Below are 20,448 nucleotides of genomic sequence, written 5' to 3'. Positions count from 1 at the left end.
GCCATACTATTGAGCACTTGAAATGTGTTCTTTTGTGTGTAAAATTGTAACGTGTTTATAGACTGTTCACTATATTTTGATGACTTGGTAAGAATAAGAACATAAAAGTCTAAATTTTTTTACACCAGTTATATATTAAAATGATAATAGTTTCTAATTACTGGCTGTTGAATAGCATACATGTGCTTGTTTTGCATATACTACTACAATTCTAAGTAATATTTTTAGTCTTTGAGAGTTTCATACAATTTTGATTTGTCTCCATTTCCCTTCTCCCAGCTTCTCACAGACATAATTCCAACTCCCTACCAACCCAATTTTGAGTTCCCCTCCCTACCTCCTCAACCCATTGAGTGCAGTTTGTGTTGCCCAGATACTCTTAGGTGTGGGGCCTGCCTTGTGTATGGTCCATCTGCCAGGGGTCAGACCCTCAAAGAAAACTGACCTCTCTGTCTGCAGTTATCAGATGCCAATAGTTACTCATCTGGACGTGGGACTTTGTGCCCACTTCGTCCCATCCATGCTGGCATTTATATATCAAAATGTTACTTAATATTGCTTGTGTTTAACATGTATTGGAGCATTTATTTAATAGTCTAGATTATATTTCTGTTGGATAGTGATAATATAAGCCTTTTAAAGTTGCTTTCACTGTTAATTATTTGCTTTTTAAAAATCAATTGTGGGACATAAATTATGTAGAACTTTTGAATTGCTGTCTTTTGATTAAGCAACGAGAAGGTTCCATGTGGCCCTATTTGTCAGGACTAAAGTGCATGTCCAATTTATATGCACATTAACAATATATGGGGTCTAACTTATGTCTGTCCAGTACTAAGCTGTACCCCAGTATAGAAGTTTTTTACTTTTATGAAATAATAGACATTTGGCCTGTTATTTTATATTTGTTGCTTTGTATGTCTTCTCTGATGTCATGAAAATATTCTTCTGTGTCTTCTAGAAGCTATATAGTTTGTTTTACTGATAGACCCATACCTTTTATGTAGACCAAGATTGGTGGTTAGATCTTTATTTTTCTCAATATGGAAATGCAGTTCCTCCAGCATCATTTGCTGAAAATGTATTTTTTCTTCATTAGCCTGTGTTGGCAGTATAGGTCTATTTCTAAGTACTATTTGAAATTCATTCTCCTTGAGTGTGTTTTTGTTTGCTTTCATTCTTTTTAAAGTGTGTGTACATGTGCATATGCATATGCGTGTGTGTAGATCAGAAAACAACAGGAGAGACTCAATTGGGTCATGTGGGTCCTGGAGATAAAGCACAAGTCCTTGAGTGTGGTGGTGAATACTTTTACCCACTGAGCCGTCTTGCTAGCCCGTGCTCACATTTCTATAGAAACTTTAGAATCAGCTTGTAAAATTCCAACAAAGCAGTTTTGGCTCAGTCTTAATACAATTTCATTAATATATATCCATTCTAGCAAAATTGATACCTTACTAGTATTGACTTTGCTTATAGGAATATAATATATTCTTCCACCTACAGACTTAAACCGTTTTTAATTTATCTCAGCAGTATTTATCACTTTTAATATAGAGACTGTGCTAGTGCAGTAGGCTTCGTGGGAGCCTCAACTTTTTTATTCTTCAGCCCTCTAATTTACAAAAGCAAAGGAAGACTTATGAGTTGATGTGTTTCTCTGTGCTTTTACCAATAGGCTAATAGTAATGGTTCTGAAGATATTTGGCTTTTTGTTCTCGAGTATTCCTATCTGAATTTGAATGTGCCATTTTCTCCTCTCCCATCTTGTTAACCCCACTTCTGTCAGCTGTTGTTCCATTTTTAAATTCTGTGGGAAAACTGTTCCCCAAAGATGGCTTTACTACATTTCTCCAGTTCCTTTCTTCCATCAGGAGGCTCTGCCTCTTTTCCTCTACTGCAATTACTGTTGTCCAGGACCACCACCAACATCTTCCTTGCTGAAAGCAGCAATCAATTATGAAACACCATATTGGTTTATTACTCAGATGGCCAAGCCCTAGTTTTCCCAGAAGAATTCTGGTTTGTGCCTACTATTCTGGCATAGTTAATACCACTCCCTTCAGGTACCGAAGTCTCTTAGTTTAAATCACAACCTGATTAGCAGCATTTGATCTAGCTTATCACACTTTCACCTTTCCTTCATTGTTTTTACTTGTATTCCAGGGCACGGTATTTTTCTGAGGTGTCTCCTGTTAAAAACCATCTCTGGAATGTTGTAGGCATACAGTAAATATTTAATAAATGTAGACAACTTTGTATTTTAATAGTCTGTCACCAAGTTTTTGCTTTTTTTATTTTGTCATTTTTATTTTCTACCTATTTATTTAATTTTTATTTTTGAGAGGTTTCTTTCTATTATTTCAGCAATACATTGTCTTTTAAAAATTAATTAAAGTTTTCTTTTTCTTCCTTCCTTCCCTTCCTCCCTCCCTCCATCCTTCCTTTTTGTTCAGTACAGCATTTTTCCTAGACCCTAACACAGTGACTAATAGTCCTGAACTCAGATCCTCATTAGTCTTCACGTACACAGTAAAATGCTATTTTTCTATTTTTGTTGGAAAGAGTAGATACCTGGCCTTGTGATGAGGAAGGATACTGGGGAACCAATTAATTTTGTTAAAGTTTCAAACAGACAGCTTGCTTTGTTCTGGCCCACAACTTCATTCCTAGAGATGGCTTTATGAGTGAGTTCATACACTCTTGCACTTGAGGCTTATGTCTTAGTTTTCTGAATTAGATACTGTGTCAGTCAGCATTCCGTTACCAGAGCAAGTAACTTATAGAGAGAAATGGTTTATTTCACCTCATGGTTTTATATGTTCTGATCCATGATCATTAGATCCACTGCTTTTGGACTTGTGCTGGGGCAGCTTATGGTAGAGCAAAGTTATTTATCAATGGATAGAGCGCAAGGAAAAAGAGAAAGAGACCAGGCTTCCACAATTACTTTCAAGGGCACCTCTAAGGACCTTAAGGCCTCATTTAGACCCTACCAGCCTGTCGAAGGTCCCATCACTCCCTGATGTCACTGACAAGGGGACCAAGCATTTGTTTTACCACACTGGTCTCTGAAGAGACTCCTGATCAGAATGTTAGCAGGTACCATTTACAGTCAGTTTTCACATCTAAGCACCAACCAGGTCCAACCCTGCTTAGCTTCTGAGATCTGTTGAGACTGTGTGATATACAAAGCATTATGATCATAAACTATGATCAATTTTCCATCCCAGTTTTTGGTGTTTTTCTCTTCAGTATGCATTCTTGTGTATTCCTGCTCTTCATTTTATGTATCCATATTTCTCTAATTCCACTGCTGTTATAATAGTGTAATTTGGTGAGGAAACATGGGTGTGTGTGTGTGTGTGTGTGTGTGTGTGTGTGTGTGTGTGTGTGTGTGTGTAAATTTGCTGTTTATTAGAGGCTGTGAGCTATTTTCTTTTCCTCTTGTGGGGCAGATACTCCTCCTTGGTACTTTTACTATCCTTGTCTAGTTTGACCTACTTGCTGCCTGACCTGAGTAACTCTCACTAGTTGCTTGAAAATGTTTTTACAATCTTCAGCTCCCCATGTGCACCCTTTCTCATGGTCCCCTATCCATCATCCTACAGAAAACAGTCTTTTTGACTGAAATATTTTAGAATATTTTAAAGTCACATGGAAATGTCAAATGCCCAGTTACCCTAAAGATATTTCTTTTATACAGTATTTAGTCTCTTACCAAATGATTTACCACACAAAATAAAACAATTAGCATTTCCTAGCAGTGTTTTATCAGTGTTTATTTATAAAAGCGATTGCTTCTTCTTGAAAGTCAACTCTAAACTATGTTTCATTTCTCATGGATCACAGTTTTAATAATAACCTGTTGCTTTAAAATCATCTAGGACCTGGAAATATTAGTTTTAATATTCCTGCATAGCTTATATTTATATGTATAAAAATTTCTATTTTCTGAAGATAAAGCTTTAATGAAAATTGGGGTCTCTTTCTGTTGACACTGATAATATTACAGGACACCTTTCAATTGGAATAGAATTGCTGTGTCAGAAAATTACATGCTGCTGGTAGAGCATGTCCCATAATCTTAAGGAAAACCCATGTCACTTGAGGCTGAAGTGTTGGTGATAATCTTAGTGTTGTAAGGATACAAAATATAATTTTGTATTTATGTATGTATTTAGAGGCTTTTTTGATTATAATGTCTATATTATCTCTAAGCTCCTTATGTAATTCATTTCATGCCTTGAAAGAGAAGCTATCCAGAGTACCAGTATTCTATCAAAATGGAAAGAGCACATTGGTGTAGGGAGCGAAGAACAACTCTTTAAATGTACTTGTGAGTACATCACAAAGGAAGTGGTCTCGCTTACAGGGTATGTATTTGGGAGTTAAGAGAAACTTAACAACAGGAGCCAACTGTTGCTCCTGGAGTTGCTATGGAGGCTAAGGAAAGAAATCGGGATCCAGGGCAGCTTTTTCAAAATTAGTACTGGACAATGCTAATCTTACTTATTCTGTGACCATGGCCTTCATGAGCACCTTCTGACAGCTGACAGTCACTTGCAGGAGAAGACGCACCTGGTTCTGTTGGTGCACACAGAGGCCTGGCTGTGGAAAAGTACACACAGTCTGAGGAAGGTACTTCTACTTTAATGTGACCAAGAGTTGAGTCTCTCACAGGGCAGAGGAGAGGATACTTAGTGTTATGGTGGCTCACGTGGTGTGAAGATACTCTCTAATCCAGCAGTGTTAGAGGAGGGATATGAAGAGGCAATGCTATTATCACAGGTCTAAGTTTGCTGTGGGGAATTATATTTCTGGTACAAGGCTGAGTGTGGTCTCTTTTGCTTTCGAGCGCACAATCTCTTTTACCCTTCTGCCAGGGATGATCAGCAGAGCACCCTTAAGGCACAGGCCACTTGCAGGACTGTAAGACATGAAGCTGTGTTCTCTACAGATCACCTGGTTTCAGCTAATCTGTCAGGACCGTACACAATGAACCAAGAAACTGAGCAGCCCAGTACTGTGAGCTATTGCTGTGTGAACAAATTCAGTGACAGATAACCTATCCTCCACCTTAAACCCAACATCCTAAAACTTGTTTTTAAGCTGGTTTAAGTAAGCTGGTTAAGGTGATAACTTGTTTTGTTAGTTTTTGAGACAGGAATTTTAGCCCAAATTAGGCTGGAACTTTCTTTGTATCCCAAGCTTTCATTGAACTCTAAGCAATTGTCCTGTCTTAGCCTCCTGGGTGCTGGGATTTCAACTTTAAGCTGATGAACTGGAGCATATGGGTTCTCTGAGGCATCGAGGCTGCTCACTGGTATTGGTGTTGTCAGTTCCTTTATCCTTCCCAGGACACGGCTTAACTGAAATACCATGACCACTCTTCAGAAGCACAGAAGCTGTTCTAATCACGATGCTTCCAAGAGTTCTTTTAAGTTGGAATATAGGAATTTGTTGTTTTCCATACTGAAGATAGGGGCCTCGATCATGCTTTCAGGTACTGTACTTTGTGCTGTGTACGGCCAGCCTGAAGCTGTGTTTTGTTAATCTCTTCAGTGAGACTACCTCCTATGTAAATCACAATATTTGAAGTTGGTTTCTTAAAATATAATATTCCTTATTGATAATAGGCAAAAGTAATCTTAGATGAGACACAGATGCACAGGTTTTTTTAAAAATAGTTATGTCTACAAAACTTATATAAATTGTGATTAAAGATATTTATCATTTAGTTTTTATATATAATCTGTGGTTTGTATTACAGCACATAATTGGTTTGGGGATGGGACTAGGTAATAATAGAGGTAAACAACAGTTTACCAAAAAACAAAACAAGACTAGTAATAGTTGGAGAATGTGAAGCAGAAGTCTAGCAGGTGGCATGGGACTGTTGATGTCTGAGTCTCTAGTCTGCACTTGGGGCTCAGAAGCTGCCTTCACACACCCTAATAGTTAACCTTTATTAAACTGTGGGAAATAAGATAGCTAAGACATCAGCCTGCACTTAGAAGGCAGCTGGGTTTTATTCTTTGAGGTCAGAACAGTTTTAAACTTTGCTTTTATTTGTATGTGGTAGTTTAAAACTTTCTGTGAGCATCTAGTAGTGTATTTGTAGGCATGGCAGAGATATTGAATAGTGTGTGACTTTATCATAAATAGATATGCACTTATACTGTGTGGTTCTTTGAAAGAAAATGTGATCATGTCATATTTCAGCAGGAAATATGATCTTAATGTGTGAGTAAAATAAAGGAACGGCCATAGTGTGTTTTGGAGATATTATGGCTATCATGTGCTACTGTGCTACTGGGAAAACAGTTTGTGTTTCTCTAAATTGAAAAGGGAAGGCTAACATCTCAAAGGTAATTAGTGATTATTGACTAAATTCAGCATGTGAGCCATGTTGGCTAATTTTATGTCAACCTGGCATAAGCTAGAGTTATTTGGGAAGAAGGAATCTCAATCGAGAAAATGCCTATACTATTAGCCTGTAGGCAAGTATGTCAAACACTGATTAATTAATTAATGAATTTTAATTATTGATGGAGGAGGGCCCAGACCACTGTGATGGCGCTACCCTTGGGCAGTTGGTCCTGAGTTGGATACGAAGACAGGCTGACCATGGGAAACAAGCCAGAAAGCAGCACTCCTCCATGGCCTCTGCATCAGTGTCTGCCTTTTGTCTTCAGTTCTTACTCTGACTTCACTGGATGTGTAGACTTCAGCTATGAAATGAAATAAACCCTTTCCTCCCAAGTTGCTTTTGGTCATGTGTATTATCGTAGAAAAGAAAAGTAACTAAGACATGAGTATTGCAAAGATGTCTACTTGGCAGATAGATGTGCATTTATTTCAGAGGCTATTTTAAAGGATACCAGTACAAGGCCAGATAAAGAGGTCATAGGGTGAGATGTGGAAGGCCTCAAATTCAGGACCTTTCATCCCCATGGATTTAGAGTAAAGCTCCCTTGCAATGTGTGAATATATTCTTGGTCACTCACCTAGATCTTTCCAAATCCTCATCCTTCATGGATGCATTCTTATGTAGGAATGACTGATGAAATCATGGACTCTGCCATAAGTGATCAACTCACCTCAGGCCATGGTTGGCCTTCCTGGTGACCAGACCACCCTGACTACCTACAAGGTCTCAGCCAGCATTCTCCTCACTAGCCTACAAAGACAATCCGTCTCACTGCTGAGTTCCAAGAGCAAGATTTCTCCTTAAATCATAGCATCACAGGTTGCATTCATAAGATGTGAATTTTTAATCCTCACACATCTACCTCCCAAGACTGGTGTTTCAGAGTTTCATGGCTCCACCATGCCTAGCTTAGCTATCCTGTTTTCTGTTCCATTAACCCATTTTCTCTTAGTCTTTGATGCGTCTGTCTTGAGTCAAATGGGTTTATGAAAAAGTGAAGACAGGAACGCAAACAGGTTAAGAACCTGGAGACAGGAACTGATGCAGAGGCCGTGGAGGGGTGGTGCTTACTGGCTTGCTACTTGTGGCTTACTTGGCCTGCTTTCATATAACATCCAAGATCACCAATCCAGGGATGGTGCCACCAAAATGAGCTTGACCCTTCCCCATCAATCATTACAACCTTATGGAGACATTTTTTAAATTGAGGTTCCCTCCTCTCAGTTGATTTTAGCTTATGTCAAGTTCACATAAAACTATCTAACACATTCAATATTTTTAAAAGTTTTCAGCATCCTTAGCCATTCAGGGGATGCATATTAAGATTCCATAACTGTAGCTAGAAGGGCTAGCTACACAAAAATCACAAAAACAAATGACAGCAGATGCTGATGAAGATAGGGGGGAAAGAGGAACCCTTATTCATTGCTGATGTGCATGTAAACTAGTATAGCCATTAGAGAAATCAGTGGAGGCTCTTCAAAAAATTAAAAATAGAGCTATCACATGACCCGACTGTACCACTCCCAGGCATTGAGCTACAGGACTATAGATCTACCTACCAAGGTAGCTGCAAATCCATGTTAATTGCCGCATTATTCACAACAGCCAGGGAATGGAACCAACCCAGATATTCATCAACAGATACATGGATAATAGGTAGTGGAATTTTATCTCTAAAATCTGTAAAGAAAAATGAATGATAAAGCTTGCTGGCAAAATGGATGTATCTGAAAGGTAAGGTGACAGATTCAGGAATACAAAAATATCTTACGTTCTTTCTCATGTGTGGATTATATGGAGGAGATAGGGCATTAAGACATGTGGAATAAAAAGTAGTAAGGAGGCCACTAGCTTTGAGAGAAGAGTACAGAGCAGTCTGGGTGGGAGAGAAAAGGGAGAGTATTTTGTTTTGAAAATACCAAGTGAAACCTAATTCTTTGTATTAGGAATAAATGGTTGTCTCAGTTTTATCTGGACTCTATAGCTGTATTTTTGGGGGAAGATTGGTTTAAATAGCTCACCTGTCATCATTGGCAGTGGAAACTTCTCCCCGTTCTTGCCCACTCCTCCTCTTCTGTTCGGGTAAAGTACAATTTTGAGAGCTGTTCTGAAGATACCCTGTAGTCAAAAACTCTTCTGCCTTCTATGATCTGTGGGTAAGCTGGACCTTGCCGGAATTCTGGGGAGCATAGCCTGTTTTTCCTTGCCTATGCTTGTGGCTACTTCAGCCAAAGTAAATTCTCTAGAGGCAGAAATTCTATCCACTCATTTTTCTGTTCTTGGTGGCACCCGCTTCTTGCACTCTCCAGAGCAGTTGGCTTCTTGACTACTCTGTACAGTGGTACCACTGTTCCTCATTTTCTGTTATTCCTCTCAGGTTCAGTGATCATGGTAGGTTTTTCTTGACCCCTGTGAGCCTAAGACCAGCATGTGAAGTGACTTAACCTTTGGCAGTCTTTGATCCTATCGTTATTCTAACCTGTGCTCAGAAAGCCAGCTGTCATAACTCACCCATGCCTGGGACAGATTTTGTTTTTTGTTTTGTTTTTGAAGCAAAGCTATATTCTCTCATGCAGATAAAGTGGAGTTTTAAATAGAGGTGAGCCTTAGCATCTTAAGATGCTTCATTTTAATCTTAGTTCACTCAAACCATTTAAAGTTCCATTCAGTCATTCTCTGTGTGCCTTGCAGTTCTTTTGTGTATAACTCTGAAGACTGTCTTACTTATTTGCTGTGCTGTTTTTGTAGTGTCTCATTGACCAGGATATCCAGGATATCCTCTCTCTTGCTAATCTTTTTTTTTTTAAATTTTTATTAGATATATTTCTTTACTTCAATTTCAAATGTTATTCCCCTTTCCGGTTTCCTGTCCACAAGTCCCCATCCCATCCCATCCCCCTCCCCCCATACAGGTATTCCCCCCATACATCCCCTTACTGCCCCCCCCCCCCGATATTCCCCTGCCCTAGGTGTCCAACTTTGGCAGGACCAAGAGCTTTGTCTTCCACTGGTGCTCCAGCAAGGCTATTCTCTGCTACATATGCAGTTGGAGCCCTGGGTCAGTCCATGTATAGTCTTTCAGTAGTGGTTTAGTCCCTGGAAGCTCTGGTTGGTTGGCATTGTTGTTCTTATGGGGTTGCAAACTCCTTCAACTCCTTCAATACTTCCTCTAATTCCCCCCAAGGGGGCCCTGTTCTCAGTTCAGTGGTTTGCTGCTAGCATTGACCTCTGTATTGGACATGCTCTGGATGTGTCTCTCAGGAGAGTTCTATATCTGGTCCCTTTCAGCATGCATTTTCTAGCTTCATCAATCTTACCTAGTTTTGGTAGCTGAATGGACATTCCTTGAGTCGCTGCTCTAAATTTTGCTTCCATATCCCCTCCTATGGATATTTTTTCCCCTTTTAAGAAGGAGTGGGAGCATCTGCATTTTGGTCATCCTTCTTCTTGAGCTTCCTGTGGTCTGTGAATTGCATCTTGGGTAATTCGAACTTTGGCTAATATCCACTTATCAATGAGTGCGTACCAAGTGTGTTTTTCTGTTGTTGAATAACCTCACTCAGGATGATATTTTCTAGTTTATTCCATTTGCCTATGAATTTCATGAAGTCATTGTTTTTGATAGCTGAGTAGTACTCCATTGTGTAGATGTACCACATTTTTTTAATCCATTCCTCTGTTGAAGGGCGTCTGGGTTCTTTCCATCTTCTGGCTATTATAAATAAGGTTGCTATGAACATAGTGGAGCATGTGTCTTTGTTATATGTTGGAGCATCTTTTGAGTATATGCCCAGGAGAGGTATAGCTGGGTTCTTGCTAATCTTCTACAGCTCCTCCACAGACTGATACTATCTTTATTACAAAGCTCCCCTGACAAAATGAGCAGTTTCCATTCTATTAACTGAGCACCCCATCTTAACCATTACTTTATAAATGATCATTCCCATGCCTGTTCTTTTCCAGAAGACAGTGAGACTCTTCCAGGCAGGGATCTCTCCTTTGTCTTATTGGCTGGCACAGTATCTGAGTTGTAGTGAGGTGGTAAATAGGTGTCTTTTGAAGAGTAACCTTTGGGTTGGAAACTTTAACATAGATTACATTTTTTTCTAAGCCACAAAACCTTGGAAAATTATGCCTGTTTTTGAAAACTTCTGTTGTATTTGTTAGTTGTTATACAAAACAATGAACTGTTGACTTTCTTTAAACAATATTTTACTAAGCATTAGGTGGCAGTAGTGTGTTAGACTTTACCTTTGGATTTTTTCCCCCCTTCTGGCTTTCATAATGCTACTGTGGTATAAAAGTATAAAGGACACCTGTGTAGTCCTTCTATTCGTAGTGTTTGTAACATGGTCTTATTTGAGGCAGGTAGACGTCTTGGAGCTGAAGGAACAAGAGTTGAGCGCATCTCCAAACCTCACTCACATTGATTAAAGAGTCACTCCACTCCCACAGAGGTTTAAGCCCTCCTGCACCGACTGGCTAATGACTCCTTTATGATAACTGATTTGCCATAATGAAAATCAGAAGCGGTCTAGAGGGCATGTGTTTTCTTCATGTTCTAGTTGTACTATCGAGTCTCTATATCCATATTAAGGTCACTTACTCGTTAAGTGAGTCCCATTTTAGGTATATTTCTCTTATCATTGAGTGGAAAGGGATTAAGTATTATCACCAGCACTTGTCTTATGTGTTTAATTCCACATCAAGTTTGAATGTATATGTATTAAAATGTATATGTATTAAATGTCAGTGCTTTTTACATACATTTAATTTTCATGATAGCTTCCTAAGGCCAGTAAAATTAAATAATCAGAAATTAGAGTTAAGGAAGCTATGCATTTTGGATCCACAAAAACATTTCTTCAAAAGAAAGAAACAGGAAGATGTTTAGAACTGACTTGGGTGGGAATGGCAGTGTTCATCAACCACAGTTCTCTGCTTTTCTTTCTCAAGGGCGAGGCACTTGGGGGAATTCAAGCCAGTATGCACGTTCATTAATATGGCAGAATGATCAATTACCAGAAGAAGAGCAGGAGCGCTTTGACAGAGCACACCATCTAATTAGTACTGTGTGGCCTTGGTGGTTGCCAACAGCCTCAGGTTGCTCCAGGAGAGCAGCACTGGGAGGGTTGGTGTCTGTACATCACCACTCTTTACTTTGCATGGGCGACTTTAGCTTAGGGTCAGTGTTCACATCCTTAATTATACCAAAAACAAAAGGAAAGAAGCTAGAGAACAGGGAGAGTCAGCAGTGTCCTAGTGGTGATCCTTGGAGGAGGCTGGAGGTCAGTGTTTACTTTAAAATTTTAACTCTAGCTGTTCAAAGTGTCCTGAGAGGTTAGCCTTCTATCCTGGTTTCTGATTACTGTGAATCTGGTTTCCACAAGCCCACCTATAGTACTTCCTTTGAAAAATACATATACCATGAATAATGCAAGCTTTGCTTTCTTCAGCCTCTTCCTCTTTTTTCCTGATGTGCAAAATCCTCTGTTCCCCAGCTTTCCTTCTCCCCTCTAATCCTTTCTTTAAAAGACACTTTCTCTTCCCCTTCCTCTGCCTGCTTTTCCTGCTTGCCCCCCCCTTCCTCCTTTTCTCTTCTTTTAAATCTTCCTCTTTGTTACAGCTACCGGTCACTATCTCAAAAACCAACTCTAATTTGGTCTCAAAGGCCATTAGTGTTGTAATGATGTGTTGGAGAAGTTTTAAAATGTCAGGTAGATTAAGTAGTGTCTTTAAAAACATCCATGATGCTAAGATCTAAGATGGCTTTTCTAGAGGCCCTAGAGCCTGGTCCTGCAGCCATGTATATATCCTGTTCAGTTGATCTGTCCATGTGGCCAAGTCCTCACACTGAAGCCTCACTCTCAGGCTTATTCTGAGGGCTGAGGAAGGATGGGAAATGTCAGATTCTATCAGAATTAAAATCAAAATGCTATTCCTCACAATCCTCTAATAAGGGTTGCTGATGTGTTTCACAGCCAGACCATGTAAGATATACCACACACAACAGCTCTCGCCTTAAAGGGGATAGGAGTTTATTCTGGAGTCAAACACAAAGAGCCCAGGAACACAGACTTATGCAACAGCAGCAGTTACCTTTCAGCCTTTTGGCTGGTGGAAACTAGAGTTTTTTCAACTTAATACATTTCAAACTATTTTTATCTGTTAGTTTTAGGATGTTAAGTTTGTGACAGGGTTGGGAAAGGAATGTCTGACTATTTGAGGTTAGGGAGCTAAAAGTAGCACAAGTTAAATTGTGTTTCGGTTCTGGACCTGCAACATTCCAACTTCTTCATAGTCATTGAAGTTCTTATCAGTTAACCTACAATTTTCCTTTATAGGCATCATATGGTATTAGCTGCATACACACACACACACACACACACACACACACACATACACACGCACATGCACACACACACGCATGCACACACACACACCCACACACACACGCACACACACATACACGCACACACATGCACGCAACACACACGCACGCATACACACACATGCACACGCACACAAATATACAAACAAAACATAAACATATATACATATATAATAAACACACATACTTATACACACATAAACATATACACAAAACACACACATATCTCACATCAAATTTGAATGTTTCTATTAATAATATATGTATCATATATTATATCCTTTTACATTCTCAGTTATTCTCAGTATTTCCAAAGAAACTGAGAAAGGTGTATTTTTTATACAAATCACAATCTTCTTTTTGGTTAATTAGTATGTGCATATACATGCTTGCTAGTATATGTGTTTCTGTGTGTGTGTATGTTTCCTGTCCTGCATAGGCAAATCCACAAAGACAAGAAGTAATCTAGTAGTTGGTGAGGAGAAGGGAACAGGAATAAGAAGGGTTTCCTTTAAATAGGATGAAGATTTTCTGAAGTTAATGGTGTAATGTAAAGCTCTGTTAGATATCTCCAAAAACATTGAGTTGGATGGGTAAGGTAGAAGGTGTATGAATTATATTTCAACAAACAAGTTAGGCCCATGCTCTAAAGCTTTGTGATTCAGCAGAAAACTGAAAATGAGTTTGTAGCCAGGCCTGGTAGTGTATGCTTGTGGTCTCGGTGTTTAGGAGATAAGAGACAGGCGGATTAGGAATTCAAAGCCAGCTTGGACTACATGACAGCCTGTCTCAAAAACAAAAATGAAGAAAAATCATAAGAGGAGTGCTACTTTTTTTTGTTTTTTTTTTTTTTTTTATTTTTTTGAGACAAGGTTTCTCTATGTAGTCCTGACTGTCCTGGAGCTTATTCTGTAGACCTCAAACTCAAAGATCTGCCAGCCTCTGGAGAGAAAAATGAAAGAAGTTAAAATCTTAAAATGCTCTCTGAAGGGTAAAGATTATCTTGTACTGACCACTCAATGGTCACCACAAAAATAGATGACAAAACTTTCTATCCCAATGGAGTCTTGAATCCATGAAGCCTTCCAAGTACTGGAATTAAAGGTGTATGCCACCACTGCTCTGTGAGTAGTGCTATTTTTAATTTTTATTGATGTGTGTGTGTGTGTGTGTGTGTGTGTGTGTGTGTGTGTGTGTACGTCAACACAGGGTCTTTAAGGTCTCTGGAAGCATGAAGACAGCACTGTCTCTGCTCCTGAGACACAGCAAAGTGAAGTAGTAGTAATTATAGGAGACAGGAATTTGAATTAGATATACTTGGTTGTTATTAGAGACTACCATAGGCAATATTATTCCTCTGTAGACTTTTCATTTTGCTTTGGAATTGCTGTTAAAACAAAGTGAGATTTTTTTATCATCCCCCAGGTGACATACTTTTCTTCTTTCTACAATTCCTATATTATATTTTTATTATTTGTGTTTGTGTATGTATGCACACCCATTCCACAGTTCTCTCCTTCCATCATATGAGTCCCAGGGGTTGAATTTAGTTTGTCAGACATGGGTATGTCTAAGATGTTTAGCCGGGAGATATGGTGGTTTAGATTTTCAGGAACCTCTTTGAGTGGTTTGCCAGCGGCTGCACTGGTTTATATCTTCACCAGCTATGAATATTGGTTCCTCTGAACTCGGGACCTCTGGGAGAGCAGTCAGTGCTCTTAACTACGAGCCATCTTTCCAGCCCTGAAGTTCTTTATATAGTCTTTCTATAGGTTTTAATAGGCTGTGTGATTATAGTTTTCCCACTTGTAGGCTGTCTCTTTACTCAGGTGGTTGTTTTCTTTTCCATGAAGAAGCTTTTTAATTTCCTGGAGTCTCCGAGCTTTTAATACATACTTATCTTTCTCTAGAAGCATAGAATGATATTCCTAGGGCATCATTTAAATCTTATGCTGAGACTAAATGTTTCTGCATGTACTTTTTTTCCATCTTTATTAAATTGGGTATTTCTTATTTACATTTCAAATGTTATTCCATTTCCCAGTTTCCATGCCAACATCCCCCTAACCCCTCCCCCTCCATTCTATATGGGTGTTGCCCTCCCAATCCTCCCCCCATTACTGCCCTCCCCACAAGAATCCCGTTCACTGGGGATCCAGCCTTGGCAGGACCCAGGGCTTCCCCTTCCACTGGTGCTCTTACTAGGATATGCACTGCTAACTATGAGGTCAGAGTCCAGGGTCAGTCCATGTATAGTCTTTGGGTAGTGGCTTAGTCCCTGGAAGCTCTGGTTGCTTGGCATTGTTGTTCATATGGGGTCTCAAGCCCCTTCAAGCTCTTCCAGTTCTTTCTCTGATTCCTTCAACGGGGGTCCCGTTCTCAGTTCAGTGGTTTGCTGCTGGCATTCGCCTATGAATTTGCCGTATTCTGGCTGTGTCTCTCAGGAGAGATCTACATCCAGTTCCTGTCAGCCTGCACTTCTTTGCTTCATCCATCTTGTCTAATTGGATGGCTGTATATGTATGGGCCACATGTGGGGCAGGCTCTGAATGGGCGTTCCTTCAGCCTCTGTTCTAAACTTTGCCTCCCTATTCCCTCTCAAGGGTATTCTTGTTCCCCTTTTAAAGAAGGAGTGAAGCATTTGCATTTTGGTCATCCTTCTTGAGTTTCATGTGTTGTGTGCATCTAGGGTAATTTGAGCATTTGGTCTAATATCCTCTTATCAGTGAGTGCATACCATGTGTGTTTTTCTGTGATTGGGTTACCTCACTCAGGATGATATTTTCCAGTTCCCTCCATTTGTCTGTGAATTCATAAAGTCATTGTTTTTGATAGCTGAGTAATATTCCACTGTGTAGATGTACCACATTTTCTGTATCCATTCCTCTGTTGAAGGGTCTCTGGGTTCTTTCTAGCTTCTGGATATTATAAATAAGGCTGCTATGAACATAGTGGAGCATGTGTCTTTGTTGGGGCATCTTTTGGGTATATGCCTGGGTCCTCAGGTAGTGCAATGTCCAATTTTCTGAGGAACCTCCAGACTGATTTCCAGAATGGTTGTACCAGTCTGCAATCCCACCAACAATGGAGGAGTGTTCCTCTTTCTCCACATCCTCGCCAGCATCTGCTGTCGCCAGAGTTTTTGATCTTAGCCATTCTGACTGGTGTGAGGTAGAATCCCAGGGTTGTTTTGATTTGCATTTCCCTTATGACTAAAGATGTTGAACATTTCTTTGGGTGTTTCTCAGCCATTCGGCATTCCTCAGCAGTGAATTCTTTGTTTAGCTCTGAACCCCATTTTTAATAGGGTTATTTGTCTCCCTGCAGTCTAACTTCTTGAGTTCTTTGTATATTTTGGATATAAGCCCGCTATCTGTTGTAGGATTGGTAAAGATCTTTTCCCAATCTGTTGGTTGCCGTTTTGTCCTAACAACAGTGTTCTTTGCCTTACAGAAGCTTTGCAGTTTTATGAGATCCCATTTGTCAATTCTTGATCTTAGAGCATAAGCCATTGGTATTTTGTTCAGGAAATTTTCTCCAGTGCCCATGTGTTCGAGATGCTTCCCCACTTTTTCTTTTATTATTTTGAGAGTGTCTGGTTTGATGTGGAGGTCCTTGATCCACTTGGACTTAAGGTGATAAGAATGGATCGATCTGCATTCTTCTACATGCTGACCTCCAGTTGAACCAGCACCATTTGCTGAAAATGCTAACTTTTTTCCATTGGATGGTTTTGGCTCCTTTGTCAAAAATCAAGTGACCATAGGTGTATGGGTTCATTTCTGGGTCTTCAATTCTTTTCCACTGATCTATCTGCCTGCTCTGTACCAACACCATACAGTTTTTATCACTATTTCCGTGTAATACTGCTTGAGTTCAGGGATAGTGATTCCCCCAGAAGTCCTTTTATTGTTGAGGATAGTTTTAGCTATCCTGGGTTTTTTGTTATTCCAGATGAATTTGCAGATTGTTCTGTCTAACTCTATGAAGAATTGGATTGGAACTTTAATGGGGATTCTGCATGTAATTTTTTAAAAAATTCTTCTTGGTTTTTTAGATGAGGTTTTACTGTGTAGTCCAGTCTAGCTTTGAGTTCACCATGGATCTTAAGGTAGCCTGGAATTCACTATATGTTAGCCCAAGCTGACAGTCATCTACTTAAGCTTCTCTGAGTACTGAAATTGAAACTTGGAGCCACCATGGCTCACTTTGAAGTGTATCTTAAATGTGCACTGGTGGCGTATTTGGATGTCACACACAGTCACCCTGAGCACAGTGAGCTTTCTTGTCTGCATTATTACAGGAATGCATTAGCTAGTGAGCTTTAGTACATCTTGGCTTTGGACTTTTCCTTGACTGTCTGGAACTCTGCCATATTGGAATAGTGTTTACGAACACATTATTAAGTCCTGGAAGGAGAAGATGATGCAGTTAAGACTTCCTTTCTTTTCCTCAGTTATAATAACAGATAGTTTAGGTGTCTAAATGCTAATAAATGATGAATATGGCATAAAGAAAAGTGTGAAGTAGACACCTAGTTCTCCTTGTTTACCCTAACATGCATGACATCTACCAGCTCTTTTCTCTAACCACATGGCAGAATCTGTTTTCTCTTCTGATAATGATCAGAAGACATGATTACCATGCTAACTGCAGCACAGTGGCTGGAGCTTCGCCCACCTACCCTTCCCTCCTTTTCTCCTTAGTTCTCTTGTCTCTCTTATGTCAAACACATAACAAACACAGTTAGATTACCATGACAGTGCATCCATGCATAACATGACAGTCCATCCATACATAACATGACAGTGTATCCATGCATAACATGACAGTGCATCCATACATAACATGACAGTGTATCCATGCATAACATGACAGTGCATCCATATATAACATGACAGTGCATCCATATATAACATGACAATGTATCTATATATAATATGACAATGTATCTATATATAACATGACAGTGCATCCATACATAACATGACAGTGCATCCTTTGCTAATGCCTACAGTTTAAAAAAAGTAAACTTACATACTTTGGATTTTAATGTGAATTAAAATTATCTAGCTTCATGTTACCATGATTTGGTATGTAGACTTGAATTAGCACCTTAAATAAAAAGTGAGGGTGCTGGTAAGATCTTGTGTTCCTTTGAGGTCTGTAAGGAAGTCAGTGGAAGAATGCGGCTGTGATATTATGGGGTTGTTATGCTGATCTTCACCATGTGTAATGCAACAAAGGCATGCCTGTTTGCCTGTTATATTGGAACTACTTGAAATAGAAAATGAGAAAATTTCTAGGGCTATCTTTGAAACTTAAATGTGTTCTGCAGTATGTTTGATCAAACTTTCATAGTAACACTGGTTGGCAAACTCTAGCTCGTGCTGTCAGATGGTCTCTTATGTACCTGAGCGTGAACAAAGTTACCATCAGACCATCCGTTCGTTATTGTAAGTAAAGTGTCCTAAACTTAATCTTTCTTCCTTTGTTTGTTGAAAGGCGTGTATGACATAAGAGAGACAAGAGAACTAAGGAGAAAAGGAGGGAAGGGTAGGTGGGCGAAGCTCCAGCCACTGTGCTGCAGTTAGCATTTCTCAGTTACAGAGAAGCTGGGCAGAAATCTTTGGTTTGGACTAAATAGTGTAAATACTGAAACATTACTAAAAGTTTCATAACAGTTAAAAAGCTCATATGAGAATGATGTTTAATGAATTTATATTAAACTGTTCTATTGAATTCCTTATAAATGTGGCCTAGAAACTGAATGTCAGCATTGAGAAGAAAGTGAAGTCTTTTCTAGTGAGATTGTGTAAAGTTGTGGCTGCGTAATTTCATAAGAAAACAGTCTTCATCCGTTTTTAAATTATATCTACATCCAAGCACATTGTGTAAGGAAGCCTTCCTTTGGGCGGGTTGTGCTCCCCTTTCAGGTCCTGCTGCTCTGCACGTACCGGTTTCTATTTGTGTTAGTCACCTTCTGTAGGTAAATTGTCCATGAGACCAGTGATTCCATAAGCAAATGATCCAGAAAATGCTGCCTTTGCACGTTGTGACAGATCGTGTCACTGGTGGATCTGCAGCTACTGCAGTGGTCTAATTAACCTGGCAGTTGTCTCCTGTGCCCAACACTGTTGTCTCATGGCCTTGGCATCTTCCTTTTCCATCGTCTCATTATCTTCTTAACTAAAGCTCAGCTTTATGATTGTTTGTCTTGTGGGTTTTCTTTTTAAACCTACTGCACTCAACTCTTCACCACCCTTATTTTTGATTGGCAGTATCATCCAGATAAACAAAGTGCAGATGTGCCAGCAGGAACCATGGAGGAGTGTGTGCAGAAGTTCATTGAAATTGATCAGGCATGGAAAATTTTAGGGAATGAAGAAACCAAGAAAAAGTATGACCTGCAGCGGCATGGTAGGTGCTTGTGGTGAAGAAACAGAGCCATGGCGGCAGCTCTTTGAAGCAGTGTGCAGGCCACATCTAGGGAGCATTTCCTAGCATTTGCATCCAGTTATCACCACTGTAATTCCTTGTTCTATCATTTTTTCATTCTGTCCTATTCTTACTAGTGATTATTGTGTATCTCTTAAGAAATTAACAAACTGCTGTAGCTTCTTGGAAGACAGGAAAGGAGCGTTCTGTAAACTACTAAAATGTTGTTCTAGACCCCAAACTTTATGCAGTGTATGCTTAAAACTTCTTATTAAACTTAGTTATGTGTGCCTTACAATCTTAAGTGTGATATTTGGACGAATATATACCATAGCCATGGTTATCTGCAGGACGCTTTTACTAAGGTTAGCTCCTACAACACTCTGTTGGCTGTGCCCTTTGTTTTAAGGTAGTTTTCATGATTAGCTACTTTTTGTGAAACTGCTGTCAATGGTGCCTTAGGAATGCACATTGCTTAAATCATTTTAAAGGTCATTTCTTTTTGCCTTTTGAAAATAGCTCCTTAAAACAGTGACAAGCTGTTGGGAGAAAGAAAGAAAAATGTAGGTCAGGTTTGTCACACATGAACTGTAGTTACACGAAGTGATAGGCTGTCTTCCAGCACTGGCCTTGGGACAGGACTCGCTCCGCCTTATATTTGGACTTTCAATAAGCACCCTACATGCTCGTGGGGGAGTCAATAGTCAGTTTCCGCCCTGGGGAAAACACTCAGTTGCTCCTCTCCAATAGCACATCAGGCTTGGCATGGACTGAGATCTGCTTATAGAAGCTCATGGTGACTGGATGATTGTTGATTCTCCTCCCGTGCCAACACTGACACAGTAACCACCTCACCAAATGCACTTTAAGGCTCCTGCTACTAGGATTATGAAGAATCAATTTGAGAATCAAGCTTTTATTTCAGAATGTGATAGTACAGAATACAGCCAGTGTTTGTAGAAATGCATAGTATCTGAGGGAGCTGTGCCAGGAAAATACATATTTATTTTTCAGTGGCATTTCATTTTTTCATTTTTGTTTATTGAGACGGTTTTGTTTTGTTTTTCTCGTAGCTTAGGCTGGTCACTGGCCTCCACGTTGCAGGAATCCTTCTGCGGGCTCCTGCGTGCGTGCCAGCTGCAGCACTTGTCTATAGTGCTGTTGTATGACTGTCATATCTGGG

General features: G+C 39.6%; 1 protein-coding gene across 4 annotated transcripts in view; it reads left to right on the top strand.

Moving 5' to 3' along the window:
* The window catches only part of Dnajc24 (DnaJ heat shock protein family (Hsp40) member C24), a 35,299-nt gene that overhangs the window by 1,159 nt on the left and 13,692 nt on the right, over positions 1-20,448 (top strand). For all 4 annotated transcript variants that reach the window (XM_087653279.1, XM_087653277.1, XM_087653278.1 and 1 more), the window contains exon 3: positions 19,109-19,247. In XM_087653279.1, coding sequence (XP_087509405.1) covers positions 19,109-19,247 — 139 coding nt within the window. The remainder of the gene's footprint in view (positions 1-19,108; positions 19,248-20,448) is intronic.

The sequence above is a fragment of the Rattus norvegicus genome, chromosome 3, assembly GCF_021556685.1.
Source record: "Rattus norvegicus strain SHRSP/BbbUtx chromosome 3, alternate assembly SHRSP_T2T, whole genome shotgun sequence".
NCBI classification, from domain to species: domain Eukaryota; kingdom Metazoa; phylum Chordata; class Mammalia; order Rodentia; family Muridae; genus Rattus; species Rattus norvegicus.
This window is presented reverse-complemented; position numbering and strand designations above follow the sequence as displayed.